The sequence below is a fragment of the Acanthaster planci genome, unplaced genomic scaffold (assembly GCF_054643075.1).
Source record: "Acanthaster planci isolate LZ-2023a unplaced genomic scaffold, COTS_SCS Contig5, whole genome shotgun sequence".
NCBI lineage: Eukaryota > Metazoa > Echinodermata > Asteroidea > Valvatida > Acanthasteridae > Acanthaster > Acanthaster planci.
Genome location: NW_028257629.1, coordinates 312,288 through 328,972, shown reverse-complemented (window position 1 = coordinate 328,972; position 16,685 = coordinate 312,288). Strand labels below are relative to the sequence as shown.

General features: G+C 41.8%; 1 protein-coding gene across 1 annotated transcript; it reads right to left on the bottom strand.

The window, feature by feature from the left end:
- Nucleotides 1-5,654: 5,654 nt before the first annotated feature.
- Nucleotides 5,655-16,163, bottom strand: LOC110974833 (uncharacterized). The gene is made up of 2 exons (XM_022226733.2): nucleotides 15,026-16,163; nucleotides 5,655-11,447 (listed from the first exon to the last, which is right to left on the bottom strand). The coding sequence occupies exons 1-2, from the start codon at nucleotides 15,156-15,158 to the stop codon at nucleotides 10,609-10,611; spliced, it is 972 nt and encodes a 323-aa protein (XP_022082425.1). The 5' UTR covers nucleotides 15,159-16,163; the 3' UTR covers nucleotides 5,655-10,608.
- Between the last annotated feature and the right edge of the window lie 522 nt (nucleotides 16,164-16,685).

Here is a 16,685-nt window from a genome sequence, read left to right as displayed (position 1 = left end):
CATTGATTTTTTTAGGCAGCAAAATACGTGTACCATTTTTGTACTTATTAGCTGTCATGTCTTGAAGAAGTAGCTGATGAAACTGTATCGTTTTGCATGCAGTTATAGACTAAGTTGGAGGAAATTGATAGCATCGTTTTCAATAAAGAAATCAATAGCATCGTTTATAAGAAAGAACAAAATTATGAATAATTTATTGTTAATATTTCTATTGACTGAATAATTCATCACCTAAGGTTCTTTAACTTTTAACCCGGACATGACATTTTACCTTCAATAGTTTAATGACGCTTTTTAACAGAAACAGAAATCTTTTCTAATGAAGCTCGGCAATTTTTCTACTGAAGCTTGGCAGTTATATTGTTTTCACTTGACAGTTCAAGCTAAGTTCGAATACCTGTAAGCATTCTTACGCTGGTGCAGCAAGCACGTAAACACAAAGGTGAAGTACTAATACAGCTTTCAGGATTTGGACAGGGCTTGCCAACATTTCCAAGCTTATGCTTGTTAGATTTGCAGTGAACACTGTACTGTCTTCAGAAAGTAGGAACCCTGTGAAGTGTAAACAGTATTCACAGCGAAGTAATCATCATAGTAAGATCATCTTAAAGTGGATGGGAGGGGTTGGTTAAATCATTCATGAGACTCTGCACGTGGAGAGTTTAATCATTCATAAGGCGAGGGAACAAAATATCTGTCTTCGGAAATTAATGGAAATTGGGGAAGAAAAGTTGATCGGCAGATGGCGAACCTGTTTCATTTAACAAGTGCAGAACCCCTCGCATTAATTGGCCCAACCTCGATGAACACATTTTCTGCCTTCCTCCATCGGTTCATTTGTCCGCAAGTTCTCCTTAACCATTCCGTGCACACCTCGCATTAGGAGAAAGGTAAGCCAGCGAAGCTTGTGGGAAGAGAATATTTATCAAGGCAAGACGGCTCGCCAATCAGCGCGTCTAATACATCTACGCACTCTGTGTATCTAGTTCGGTATTGTGACCATTAAAAAATCATAAATGCCATGCATGCAGTGGCGGGGCTAGGCAATGCGATACTCCTTGGTGTTCAAGCGTGCGAGCGGACTTGAGATCGAATCTCACGTGTTGAGTTCCCTCCTTACCTACGTTTCTGCTTTTTTTTCCACTTCGTCTTTTTTAATGCTGGAGTATCGCATCGTGGAGGCGGCCACTTATACCCTGTGCTCAGTCCGTCTTGACACCTAACGGATCGGTCGTTCATCGGGCAAGTGATCAAGTGACACCTGTGACCTGCGCATATAATGGCGGGACTTGGTTACCGTTCGCTGGTCCGTGATGGTGAGACCTGCACTTAAAGAAGTGTCTGATTGCAGCCATTTTAAAGTCAGCCGTGTAGTTGCTATCTAAGGTCTCAATTTTGAGAACCGTGCTTTGGAAGTTTCATATCTATTGGTCATCTTCCACTGACGTTTTAGGAGTAAACTGATATGTTACCTCAACAGTGAATTGTGCAGTCTTGTTGCTGTGGAAAAGTAGAGGTCTGTCTGCAACATTTTCACTGTGTTTGTTATGTCACTCTTAGTTACACCTATACAGCGCATGTGAAAGATTTTATGACGTCACTTGGTGCTGCTAAGACACAAGAGCGAGAAACCACAGTCGTAAGAGGGGCAACCATAAACTCAGGGCATAGTGGACATAGAACACTGCATTAATTCTTAAAAGTGCAAGATGTTCCCCATTCTATCTCTAGATTCGATACTATCCAGCGCCAAGACCGTCTCTTGAGCTGGCCCTAATGCATCTCAAGTCAGGTTCGAGCTGTCATGGCTTTAGCCTGATGCTAGAAATTACTCCCCTGGGTTACTCACTGAAAATCCGATGGAGGGTGACGGGGTTCACTGGCAGGTAAGAACAGAGGAGTGTCAAAAATTATTCTCGTCGACTCAGCAAGGTATGCAACCTTAAACTCGGTGCAATAGTATGATTCTATGCAGACCAAGACAACAGCATGGCTTTTAGCTAACTCTCTGAAAAATTAAATTTAGGGATTTCACAATAACATTATTGCTCCAAGGATGATAAACCCAGGACTGGAAAGCATCCTCACAATGTATATTATATAAATCTCTTGATCATTTAGACATTACATTCATTTTTAGAAATAATGCCAGAAATGCTTTCACAGACATTTTTATTCAAAAAAAGATATTACCAGTTTTATTCTGCTATACGCTGTCATGGTTTTTATCAATCGCCTTTCCAGAGGAAAATATTATTTCAATGTTGCCATGTATTTTTGATATCGTAACGGAACTTGATATCTGGTGTAATCCATACAATCTACGGCCTACGCTTATATGATGTTCTCAATGGTAAATCCTTTGGAATACTATATCGCCTTTACATACAGAAGCCCACATCCTGCTCTGGCAATAAGCAAACTGAATACAGAGTCCCATACCTTCCGTTCTTGCTGTGTGCACGGACGCCCACGTTCTAACAAAGCCTTTTGGGGTTTCCCGCGGTTTTTTGTGTCACGCGCGGATTCCAGTCGCCCACTTGGCGCGCTTTGTGATCATTCAACAGGCTTCCGTCCCCTATGTTCCACGCACAGTGTGCTGCACACTGTGCGGGGATGTAAACGAATAGCGTGGTGTGCCCCCTCCATCCATTACCGATACTGTCTCCGATTATATAAGACCTTTTATCGGTGGCAGTATCCGGTTTCGAGACTGCGTGACTTGTTGGTTATTCCGGGAGCAGACAGACTGTCAGGTTTACATTGGTGCATCTGTGAGGGCAGCTCGCTGAACGAGGAGAAAGCATTTGCAAAAGATAAAGAATATTATCAAAAGAAAGAAAAAACTCTGCTGAGGAGTTTAGATTTGGCCCCTACGGGCCCCGAGACACACTGGATTGTGTTCTGGGGGGGGGGACCAATATTTCTCCAGCAAGAGAGAATCTCAATTAATAAACGACAGCACATTTCTGCAGGCAGCAAACATAAACGATTGCGCATTGCCGTATAAGCGCCCAATACGATCAAAGTCCTCCTTGACTTCATAGAGTCGGTTCATTTGTAAAATGAAGCTGAGGGCGCCATTTTGAATTTTTGCAAAATTTTTCTCGCACATGCAACCTATTAGAAGCTTGTTGTGCCAAGTTTTTGCGGGTAAAAACCAATGCTGGCCATTTTGTGCTGTCTGCGATAGTATATCTGCAAAAACCAAGTGTAATGAATCTTTGTCGATGTTTACGATAAGAAATTTAATGCAGGAACAATCAAGGTATGTGCTCATTATCACACATACACATTTATTGCCTCTTCTTGACAAAATATATGAAGCCAAAAGAGATGGCAAAAACCTTGAAAGCATAGCCTGAGTCAGGCATGTCATATCAGTGGTTCTGACGTGTGTCATTCGACTGTTGCTGAGAAAACAAGATGAGGGTACGGCCGCGGTAATTTCTGAATGTACTGAATTGTTTTTTAACTTTTCATTTCGTACATCAGTCATTTGTTCTTGTCATGTCTGAGTGCGTTTCGGCCAGAAGTAGATAGAGCCTGAACATGAGGGATTGAGGCAGAGCCAGCGGTCTATAACCCTTGGCAGCAGCCGGTCTTCCGGCCAACTTCCATTTGCCCGTCTCCAGCTCTAACCATCAACAGCTGCGCCACTGCGCTCCACGTTTTTGGGCGTAAAATGAGAAAAAATACCTTCTATAAATTATGAAGATAACGTAAGAGCATAGGCAGCCAGCCCGTGTGTACATTTTGCGTGTACCGGGACGGAAACACGGTGCCTCAATCTCCGCTATCGTGTTACCTTGTGTACCGTCAGAGCCGTCTGCACTTGGGAAAATGCCCGGTTGTTGAGGGATGAGAAACTGAGGTTTTTCTGGCTCCCACGAAGGGCCCATCATGCAAATTGCTCAGACTAAGAGCCCCACGTCTGTCTCTCTCCTAAACTACCTGTTAAGCCACAAACCTGTAGCTATCCACACGAACTCAGTCTCTTGTCAGTTTGCTGTTTCAATTTAAATTTGTCAAGCGTCCGCAGCTGTGTCGCACTACGCAGTGGCCGTCCCGCGCCGATTAAGGCCGGCAATTTGCTGTGCTCGGCAATCGAGCGAGTGCGATGGAAGAGTAGGGGAGCGGAGGGGAGGTAAAAGAATGAAAATGGGGGCTCCCAAGCGAACGTGGGACCACAAATTAGATTGGACGTATTTATTTAAGAAGCACGCAAGGGAAAGGGATGTGATTCTATCCCCGCTTTTTTTGCTAGCGTGTATAATTCATAATAATTCCTTGGTTGCTGCGCTGAATAGCCCTGATATCAGGTAAGCAGTGATTGTGAGAAAGGGAGTGACTGATGTCAACGTTGCGGCTCACAGCAGTGATAGCCAAGCTAACATTTACTCACTTCTATTCAGATTTCTAGTGGGCAAAATCAAACTCACAATTGTTTCAATAAGTATCGATCTGTACTTCAGTGACAAAACATTTTATGTAAAAACAGGTTATTTGTTATGTAAGTCGGTTGAAATGAAAACGTCTGTGAGGAGTCGATCTCTGCTCTGCTCTGAAAAATCCTGCGCCTCTCATACTATGCATGTTTTATCTGTAAGCCTACATATCAAATTGGACTTTAAACCAGGTTATTTTACAGTCAAAGTATCTTATTTGCAGCATACAAGAACGACTTTCGTTTAAATACCTTATTTGAGCCTTGAATCATATAAAACGCCCTTTAGCGTATATAGCACATTTAACATTTGTGGTTCTATCTCAGAAAGAGCTCAGAAAAAGCTCATAGGTGTATAAATGACATTAGTTCTTAAAAATATTTGTCAAACTATATTCTGAAAAAAAATTAAAAATTAACCATTACACAGAACTGCGTCTCACCGGCGAATATGGACCAATATTTCACTCTTTCCGGGGCATAATTCTCCAAGTCAATATATTAATTTGAACCTTACTTAGCCCAAGTGCCATATGTCAGTTTAGACAACAGGTCAATCTGATCTTCAGGTACTCAGGTTCTGACGATATTTCGTCTACAGCTTGCCAGTGTGTGCATGTATTGATTTGGTTGTATCTTCTGCAAAATCTCCCCGTCGATGCGCGCTGCTAGCACCACGAGAGCACGCGTTTGTCATTAAGGGTAATCGGTATACCGCACAAAAACAACCGCCTGCGCGGAGGGCAACATCAAATTGACAAGCTGCAGTTTAGACGAGACTGAAGTACGTACGGGAAGCTCACACATAGATTTGGCAGAAATTGTAGTTGGCGGCTTTTTGGCGCGCACACCAATCAGTCAAATCAACGTGACGTCATGAAAGGGTGCACCGTCCCCGTTTTTAGCTGTCGCTGAAGCCTACATACGCTATTTGAGCAGTCAGTAGGCCTAAACTTAACCAAGACTTTATTCCCCAAATAAATTTTTATGCCGGTACATTAGTTTAATTTTATTAAAATAACACAACAAATCAAATAAAAAAGTTGCTTAAATGACTTTGATGATGAAACTTGACAATAAGTTTTCATAATAACATTTTCGGCTAAAACAACTTTGCACACACATTATATCAAGCATTTGCGTCTGTCACTGGGAAATAACCATAGAATCAGACTCTTAATAAAACCACCACCACACGCATCACATCTATATTTTGTCTGAACTTTATTTTACTCTGTATTATACAAAGTTTCCAACAGAATGGCAAAGGAACGAATAACTAATCAATGTATATAGTAATGAAGTGTAAGGAAAACATGTTTTACTTGATAACAGATCGTGAGTCGAAGTACTGAACAATATCTGTAGCTTTCACACAATGAAAGTAAACACTTTAATCAGAAGTAATACATCAATAAATTTTTGAAAGAGAAATCATTATCATGTAGCGGTAAATCCCATTGGAAAGGGACTAATTTAGCCAGTTCAGATCGTGATAGCTTCTTTTGCAAGTGAGAAACAGCAGCCGAGCTATTTTGGTCACTGTAGTGAAAATCATTTGGTCAACTAAAACAATTATATACATCTAATCCGTGCATAATGTTTATCTTTTGGTCGACGAAGTGGAAACAATGATGCAAACACGAATTTACAGCAGATAAAAACAAGTATATACATGTTTGTTGACTATAAAAACCAAGATCCTTAGAGTATCTGAAATATATATACAGTTATATTATTTCGTTAGATAGTTTGTACACGCTTTATTGCAGGTTTTAGTGGTACATTCAACGAGAAGATATCTGGAATAACATAAAAACTATATTTTTAGTGGAGGTCAAAATTATACAGTTACGAATGTTATAAATAGAAATGACCAGATGAGATTGCACGTTATAAATGGTAGGCCTGTCGTTTCGTTGGTACAGTCATATTGCACATTGAAGAAAATGTTTGAAGCAATTGTACAAATCACTTACATGGGAAACAACGGTAGCATTATTGTTGCTAAGAGTTTCACTTCCAATGGACAGAAACTACCGGTACTATTTTTGTCTTTTAACTTTGACCCTGTGGGCTAGTCAGTGAGTTCACATCAAGCGAACATAAAAACAGGCATGCATAAATACGTTAGTGACTGTGCCGAAAATTAGAGAGACCTAATACTTAGCGACCTCCTACGTACCCGTAGCACCACAGCATGTATGTAGCCTAGGGATGTTTATCATTCGTGCCTAACCATAAAGATTTTCACTGAGAGAAACTGGGGTTCAAATCAAATATTTAGACGTGTGATTGTCTTTTAAAACGCTTGTTTTTGTCAACCAGGACCCCCGTGGAAAAACAAAATAACTTCAGACATTAATGAAATCATTGTGTGCACGCAGGTACACATCATGGAATGGTAATAATCAATCCCAAACTAAATGCAAGCAATAAAACAACATTTTACATTTACTTTGAATTTTCAATGTTATTAAAAGCAATCTCTCAGAGCACACAGCTATTAAAAGGATGGCTCCATGCTCAGAGATACGTGTGGCGTACACAAACTACAAAAACACGTTTTGACAGTGAAACAAACGAAAATGAATTCCAACTCTATGTCTTTAAATACACAAGTCCACCTCCAAGCAGAGTCAACAGTTTTACTGATCATACATCTGACTGGCGAAATGTAAGAGAGAAAACTGGCTATTGGTTAGTACTTCATGGCCATAGCAACCAAAACTATCATTTCTAATCAGCTAATGGTGGCTTAGCGCGTAGAGATTTGGCTGGTTTTTATACGCGCCATAAAATGTTATGCCACCACTGGCTCTAAAACCGCTACGACACTTACTGTCTGAGGTACTTTCAAATCCATTATTGGGCCCATATTAACAAGGCGTGCGGCTCATTCAAGAAAAAATCTGTTTTTGTTCAAATTGCACAATCTGAATTTGTGCCAAGCTAAAGGAAAGTCAAGATAAGACAAAAGAACAATCCTCTAAACTTTCCACATTATGTCATTTTCACGCGTTATACTTGTCTATTCCAGAATTACACGTACAGTTCGTTAAGGAATTGCATACTCAATGGAATTCTATAAATATAGCCAATTAATGATACCAAAGACCACAATTATGAGTATGATTAATTTATCGTTATCCAACTTCTTAAATTTCTTATAAGATCTCAAGAATCAACAACTCACAATAGGATAAACCAATGCAATACCTGAAGCTCTGACGAGCGTTTCGCTTGTTGACACAAGCCATAGTAATCGAGTAGTATTGCGTGCGTTCGCAGTCGTTGAATTATTCATTAACATATCTATATATATCTGGCCCTGCAGTCCATTCATAATTGCGCCTCACAATCATGCACGGGGCGGTTTTTCTGGCAAGATGGTTTTTAGGGGTTGCCGTGTAAAATAAAACTCGTCTCATGCAAAGTATCACTGAGGAGAATGAAGGACTCGAGTTGAATCAAAGAAAACATCAGATTTTCAGTTTGAAAATAGGGGGAAAAACAGATGTGAATTCAATTTGTAGAGGCTGACCTTGTGGGCACTGCGTATAGCCGAACAGCTTGACAGTGAAATTTCTAGTGTAATTAAATGTCATTTGTTTGTAAGTCTCAGGTAGTACTGATAATTCGGACCCAAGCTTCTACAATGAAGGAGAGTATTTTAGTCATGTGACATGCTTTACAATGAGTGCTGGAGATTGGTAAAGTAACATACTACGCCTACACTAATTTGGTTATTTTTCTTGAACTACTTAGTACAGCTTGATGTGCGACTGTTTGTGCAGATTGATACTACCTGTGAAAGAAGTAATGATACCTTAAAATCTCGTTAACAAAGGTGTAAACTAAACAGGCTGCGTTTCTAAGACGAGACGTTTTACAGGTTGGAACTAAAGACGTGTGAATATAATTAAGACTCTGAGAGTAAAACGTATAACCATTTGTTATGCAGCTCCAATTCAAAACACAAAAACATCTCGCTAGTTTGAAATGGACTAAATCGTGACTCTATCAGCTCAACATAAAAAGGAAAGATTTCCCATTTCCGATTCATGTAAAAGTATACGACGATCCGACTCTGTCTTAATCACACACTCCACAGAGCTACAAGTAAAACGAGGACGGGTGGATGGTTTTCACTTTGACGTGATCGTGCTATCGCTTGGAATCCCCCAGTGACAGGCACCGCCTCAACTGCAGTATAAACGAGCATGGGGTTTGCGTATCAGTCCTACCCCTTTAAATATTAGTTAATTACCCTCTAATGTCCCAGCGGGATTGTGGATGTTGGGAGGACTAATAACACCCGGAGATTGCAAAATTCGCATCCTTGATAAGTGATATCGGTTGCTGGTGTTCGAATTTGCTGTGGCGCGTAGCACGAGATGCAAACAAAGTACACGTCTAGTGAGTGCGCGCGCGTCGGCATTTCAATGTGCATATTTGCAATGGTCAAACATGCAGATGTTTCTGTTTGTAATCATGGTCATTATCGCGTTAAAGGTTGCTGATGTTTTAACATTTTGGTTTGAAATAGTCTGCTCCTCAAGTAGCCTAAAGAATCGCTACATCTTGAGCTCTCTGAATTTGACAGCCAAATTAGTCGATAAGTTCGAGCACTGCATAGGTGATGACATGCAGGCTTGCCGTTGCTAATGTGTTAATATTGAGAAATGGAAGCATGATAAAGACCTCATGCAGGCCAAAAGCGAGAGGAATAACTACTACAGCATGTCATACTGCCAAAATTCTTTCCTATAACCCATGATGAATGTGATCTCCTGCGCGAGATGTGAGATCATTTGTTTTCCACAACAGACCTATGGTTAGGCAATGAAAACCGTAACAGGACTTAACAAAGCGCAGACATTAAAATCTTAATGGTGTTAAAGCAATTCAAGGTTACCAAAAAATCACTGCTATCCTGTTATTATTGTCCAGTATTGCATTTCTCAGGACGTAAACAATGAAATACCTTATCAGTGATTTTCCATTTATTTTGAAATCCTCGTGTTTGAGTTGATGACTGATCTACAAGTTTTAGTACCAAATCAATACACAAATCTCTATTATCTGACACACACTGCACTCAGTCAGGCTTCCTTTTGTGTTCAGTCGCTGTTTTTATAATCTGCCTATCTGACCTCTGAGCCACAGGCTTGCCTAATGCATGTTGTCACACCTAGCCCACGCTGATGTAGTTTTTCCCTCTGCCATTGGTTTGTATTTGAAGGTAAGATTTATCAGGCTGGTAAGGAAAACCCACTGGATCAGTTAACATTTAGGTTGTATTCCCGAGTCGGAAACTTAATCATTGCCCAACGGAAAAGTACCATGATCACTCATATATTTGTATGTCTAGAAAAAGTCAACATTAATATTGTAATGATTGTCAGTGTTTTTTATTTTGTAGATAATTAAGTCTTAACATCTTCCTGAGGCTTGGTCAGTGATAGACGTTTAATTACGACCAAATTTCAAAGCCAAACTTACTGGTTGGTCCCTTTTGGAATCTATTCATTATAGACCACACCCAGACTCTTACGATCGAGTTCTGAGAGTTGCCTTGTCAGTGGGTCGTGATGGAACAATTTACCGGGTCAATCAAGCGACCAACTCTGGCTAAGTCCCATTTCCCAAACCGGCGCTTCAGCCAATACGAAAGTCTAATTGTCTTCGATTATTTCTGCTTGGCTTGATCGACTGATGACCATGCAGGAGAAAAGATGAACATCTAATCATTCTACGCAAAAGTAATGAAATTATGATTCAAGTGGATGCTCGACTAAAATACATTGCTTTTAATACAGCGTGATTCAATGTGAATACATCCATGGAAGACTTCTACCAATTGACATTCTCACTAGCACACGCACAGGTTATATTTTAGGAAAATACCCATTCATGAACTAGAAAACTATATGGTGCACGCAGGTGTTTAAAAACGGTATAAATGGGAGAGTTTACGACGAACTTCTTCTGGCAAGATTTTTGTCAAAAGTAGGATTCAGGCTCACTTTGCGTCCCAGGGTATACTGTCAGTGCTCTGAGCTTTAACAGTGAACGCAGTGAGGCCTTTTTTTTTCAAAAAAGTGATCTTTATCAGACCAAATTTGGGTAGAAACTCTGAAGATGTAGTGATTTTTCTTCTATGCTGAACTGTCTGGGCTTTTGGGAAAATCTTCGGAGTCTTCCATGGCCTTCAGTAGCCCCACCTCATCTGACTTGAAGCAGGCCGACTCGTAGTGCTTGTTCAGGTAAGACTTGAGAGCAAAAGTCTTATCGCATCTCTTGCATCTATAGTTCTTGAACGCCGAGTGTGTCTGCATGTGGGCCCTGAGGTTTGATCTGTCAGCAAACGCTTTGCCGCAATGCGCGCATCCGAAGGGTTTCTCACCGGTGTGAGACCGCATGTGCCCCTGTAGTAACCAGGGCCGACTGAATGATTTATTGCACATTGTGCACTTATGTTTGAGATTGTGTGTGAGCACATGCATAGCCAAGGCTGGCATACTGACGTACACCTTGTTGCAGATGTCACACTTCTTGGCAAATTGACTCTCCAAACTGCGATGAGTCTGTTTGTGTCGAGACAGATTGCTAGACGTGGCGTACTCCTTACCACACTCGTTGCAACGATACTTGGGGCGGTTAGGGTCGATGGTGCCAAGCGCTGGTGTGCCGCTGCCGTTACGCCGTCTCGACCGGCCATCTGTTATGAGAAACGCGTCGTACGAGAGAAATACCTGATTAGGACTGGTGGGTGGACTCAGGAATCGGCTTTGCTGCTGGTGTTGGTTATGGTGGAGTGGATCACCATGAACTTGCTCCATCATATCCACCGACATAGGCGAGTCGCAAAGGGATGATGATTCGCAAACGGACGCCGATTCGCAGACAGACGAAGTCTCGACATCCAGGACGGTTGTTCGTGTTGGTGTCTCCGGAGGAGAGGCAGTCGGGGAAGGAATGATGTCATGTATGTAACCTGCAGATGAGAAACACAAAGAAAAATAAGAGATATTTCGGCTTAGCATACTCCAGATGGAAATCTTGAGGTTTCTGTAGTAACCCCACACAAAGCCAAAACGTACTCATTCGCCTCCTCTCCAAGCAAGAAGTCAATCGCTATATGGATGTTTCCAGGTTACGTTGTCATTTAACGAGTGATTCTAGCTACAAGTCATGTATAGGAGTTATAAGTCTTCCAAAGACCCCCCCACACATAAAGATACGGACAGGTTTGAAGACTCCCAACCTACTGGTTAAGCGGTTGGAATTAAATCGATGAGGCACTATAGAAGTCGCCCGTTTGAATCGTCGATGCGTTTCCTTCTTTCTAAAGACCATATATTTCGGAGACTAATATTTAAGCTTGAAGAAGAGAGATAGTTTTCAAGTCTTAACCACAGCTCTGACAGGGAACAACGAAATAATAACCCCGGTTTGCAATTCAGAAGTTCACATATGTTTTGCGTAAATGTAAGCAAATGTATAGGCCTACATTTAATCTTCTCTCTACTTGCTAAAATATCATACACATCTGTACTCCTGAATCTAAACTTGATATTTTCTAGCATTTTAGCCGTTGAAACCTCTTTCAAATTCACCAAAGTCTATTTATCAAAGCATGCATGTGCTTATACCAAGAACGAACATAGCAACAAAGTTCCTTCCGACTGGTTTCAAGTTACCTTAACAATGGTTTACGATAGCTTCATGTATATTTACTAAAAGAACATTTTCCTGCCCGATGGATATCGCTTACGAAGGCATTAAACACTATTTCAAGCTTGTTTTAATCGAAAAAAATGCATATATACCGTTCTTGCTCCCTGAAAACTCCTTTAAAACCTTGTCTACCTGACGGTACTAGACCACCCTCAAAGGGCCTCCTCTCAGGAAAGAATCAGTCGTACAAAACATATTCAGAAAATACCAAATTATATCTATGACACTAATGCATAATTTTTAGTCATTTTTTACTACATTTTAAAACTTTCATGAAAATTTCTCATTGTTTCATATCTTTAATGAGCTACGGACAGTGCAACTACAGAAACCAATGGTAATGGTTTGAGTTGATTTGAGGCTTGTGGTAAAAATGATTTTTTTCTTTGTTTCTTAATGGCACTAAACCATGACAAGATTCAGTGTTTCTGAAATATAAGGAGACTGACGCTATGTTTGTCAGGCGTTGCAATGTCACGTACAGACCCAACCTCAGTTCCAGGTCAATGCTTAATTAAAATGTGACGAATTTCTTCTGACAGTGCGTCATGAAGCGATGTTCCGACACATGTTGCTGGTATATCATTTTTGTCTATGATTACCATTAATACAGTCTTTGCAGAAATCAATCTCCTTCCCGTTGAGACCTAAGCAGAAATTGTGAAATGACGTGCTTTCCATATTTCCATGGAAAATAGTGTTTCACTCTTAAAAATGTCGAACTCTGAAATTCTTGAAAATACCGCAGAGCCCTCTATATTAAATTAGGGCCAAAAGGGTTGAAGTTTTTATTCTTATTGTGCCCCAACTTACAAAATGCTCGAGTTTCAAACCATTGAGAACATTCAAATATTATATAATAGAAAATACTGGGAATATATGAACATTACTCAAAATAACCGACATAAAAACTATTCCTATATCTTTGGACACGAGAATAAATAGGGCCTACTAAAAGGTACAATTAACATTTTGTTGAAGTCCGAGGAGAGTCTTGCCTGATCTATGTACAGTTTAAGGTTTTTCGTTTATTGAGAAATGAATCGTGTAATAAAGTCCCTATTAAATATATATTTGATATGAACGTTTAAGGAAAAGTGAGAAAACGAAAAAAAAAATTTGTTCAGAAACCGAGCACCCACGAGCTATGTCATCTAAATTAATGCTTAACTGGGTTTCCTTTTTTGAAGACAGAAGCACCTGCTGAATATCATTGTTACAAATTTGACTCTATGCATTTGTTTATTCAATCCACTGCAAAGAAATCATGATCTGGTCAAATAACCTGGGGTGTAATTCAGTCAAGTGTACACAGGTGGTAGACTTCTAACATGTTGAACGTTTCACACCTGCTGTCTGTTTGAAAACGGATGCTCCCCACTCTTACAAACTCCCTGTCTTCGATTAACGTTACAGGTTTTGTACAACAGTGACTTTCCCCTTTTAAACACTCATATTCAGATCCGTGGACACTGTTTTGTTCAATTTAAGAGTTACCACCAAACACAGAAATAGCAAGGCTGGTGAGATCCCGTGCAGCGCTCTCACTAAAATAGGGCGACATCTGCCGCACAAATTGACGTTCGCGGTTGAGTAATCAACAATCTTTTCGCCTTCCATTTGGGTGTGATTCGTCACAGTATCAACCGTGGCTGTTATAACGCCCCGTCACTATTACCGAACAGAGCAAACAATCTAATGGAAGCCACTCCAAAAAAAGTCAAGAATATGCTGAGATCGAATGCAGGCAGAGGAAAAAACGTCGCATACATCGCAAGAAACTTGCAGTGCGAGCCGTGAATAGCGAGGGCAATGCAATCAGATCTTGCTGTCCTATAAAAGAAAACAAGCCCTAACATGTACTTGGTGTTGGGGCGATCTTGCTCGCACGCGCTATGTACTTTGTTCCAGGCCATTGCCAAAATACACTCTCTATCCCATTGGGTCGCGCCGTAACAAGCACGCAGAGAGCGCCTTTCAAAAAAAATAAAGTCTGGCAAATTATTGTCCGAGATTCCTGACGTCCATTTCTGACAAGGTTTTTTGGCGTCCTGCAATGCTATCTACGGTAGATGTGAACAGTGTGCGCGCACAGAGTGATGAAGGTTGCGGTCGAATTTGAGCCTAGCGCATACATTCATCTTGTATATCTTGTATAGGCGCTACGTGCCGTGCATAATTGGGATCGGCTACTTGTTGAATGCAGTTATAGCTAACCTGGGGCAGATTTTTTTCTCATCGTCTTACATTTATAGCTGCTTCATTCGCTCTTCCTCCGTCTAGGCCCGCTGACAAATCTTTAAAGGTCTTCACTTTGTCGCCAGCGTGGAGACGTTATCTCTCCGGGCAACAGGATGCAATTCAATATTAGGAAGAACGGAGGAGGGGAGACGTGAAAACTAAAGAACAGCTTCCTAAAAGGTTCGCGCGTCATGTTGTTTGCTTGCGGGAGGGCAGCGTTAGTTCACCTGCGATAGACAGACGACCTCTCTTAGTGCTAGGGCCGGGGGACGGGAAAGACTGCCGCGATTGCCAATGGAAGCGCTGGGAATAAAACAATCACTTCATGAATTTGCACAACGGTGCACCCAGGCACGGAGCCAAAGCTTATATATAAGACCTCAAGGCCGACATACTCTAGGTGTTTTAATATAGCAAATGTCATACTGCCAAACTTGTAGCTTTAAAGGATGCGATGCATCTGCTCAAGACATGAAGCGGTCACGCTACTTGGGCAGTGTTGCGCTTCACATCCTCGTAGTAATAAAAGAAAAATATCGTAATGATATTACCACTGATAAGGAATCATATTTTTTTTTCTGTGAGAGTACTCACCATTATTGAGTCTCACGCTGATTCCATTGAGGGTGCATCCTGGTGAGATAGGCGTCGTGGCCTCGATGGAAATATCCCGCGGAAACACGGCTGACGTGTGTCTTGTTTTCTTGACCAGAAATGAGCGAGGCATGATGTTGGTGATCGGCGGCTTTATGCTGTCCGGACAGTGTAGAGCCGTGGGAGGCAAGGGACAAGATGAAGAGAAGAGAATGTCTCTTCAAGATGTTTAACGGTTATGCCCAGCAGTATGTCTGAGCACCTACTCTCTTGTCCTTCGTCTTCACTCGTGTTCCACTGAGTGATACCCTGGCTGCTGCTGATGATGTCGTGCGATGTACAAGCAGTACCGATTGGATGTTGTGCCTAGCGCAGTACTGAGGCAGCTTTCTCCTACGTTGGTGATTGAAGCAGGTGTCTGCCGTGAATTCTTACCTATTCGAGTCCAATCTATCAACGGGCCTCGAGCTCCGCCAGAGAACCCGCGCGCAGTCAAATTAGCCACCGCTTCAGAAATAATGACAGCAGCGTTGCGGATCAGTAAATACTAAATATTAGGGACGGGGCGGTCGCGGTCTGTGCTGTGTGCTCTTGATGATGTGAACCGAGAGCTAGAGGACGATTGTACTTGTTACTCGCCTCCGTAATGTTACCATCTCACCAGTTGACTGACACTGAACGGCAAGTCCATTAGTGACTGCTGTGCTCGCAAAAAGCCCCAAACCTAACTTCTTGGTCAGCAGACGATCACTGCCGAAGCGGGGGAAACAGCACACAATTCAAAGCATCATATCAGTCACCCACTCTGCCAGTTGACAGTCCAGTTTTGTGAACCAACAAATGGTGGGGGCTGGGTTTGATGGGCCTGCGCTCTCTGCCTCTCACTGAAAGTATGCGTGGTCGCACTATAGCGATACTTATATAGCACTTGAAGGTAACAATGACTGGGTTGGTGCGCCCGGCGCAAGACCGGCACGTGCCGTTAATAAGATGTCACTGGTACGGCACGCGCAGTCAATCGCCCCCGCCAATCACATCCTCACGACCCTCCCCATTGGCTCGTTTGAGGCAACCAGCAGAAGACATAGGCGGGGCTTAATTTCAGGGGATGACTTAAGAAAGAAGAGGGATGAAAAGACTAATGCGATTATTCGACTCCGTAGATTGATTGAGCCTCGCGACACACACAAGTGACAAAGTGTGAGGCACGGACCCTCATACGTCTGTGCACTATTTGGTGTCTGCTCTACAGCGGACTAAATTACATAGCCCATATAGCACAGGCCTACAGATGGCACAAAATAACCCATTAAATCTCACCGAAAGAGGAAAACCCACACAAGTGTTTTAATTTATGAATCGGGACAAGTCATGACCATCAGCGATGTCTCATATCTTTGATAATTACGATGATGAACCTAGGAATCATACATGAGTGAAGATTACATCGATGGCTTGAATCTTAAGGACTGACAGTCTCTTCTTTTGGCAAGCTGGGGCTGTACGCTTGCGGACCGCGGCGGGTCGTGAGTAGAAAAAGGCCTGACTAAAAACACCTGTCTCTATAAACAAATGCGTATTGGGGAATCGATCAGCTAACTGACAACCGCCCGGGTATGTTGCGCGTTGCTTGGAATCTCCCCCCTGTGCTTGCAATTTT

Excerpts from the sequence above, each read along its gene's own strand:
- LOC110974833 (XM_022226733.2), bottom strand. The coding sequence starts at position 15,158 with ATGCCTCGCTCATTTCTGGTCAAGAAAACAAGACACACGTCAGCCGTG. Across the intron at positions 11,448-15,025 it reads CAGCGTGAGACTCAATAATG|GTTACATACATGACATCATT; the intron begins GTGAGTACTCTC and ends TCTCATCTGCAG.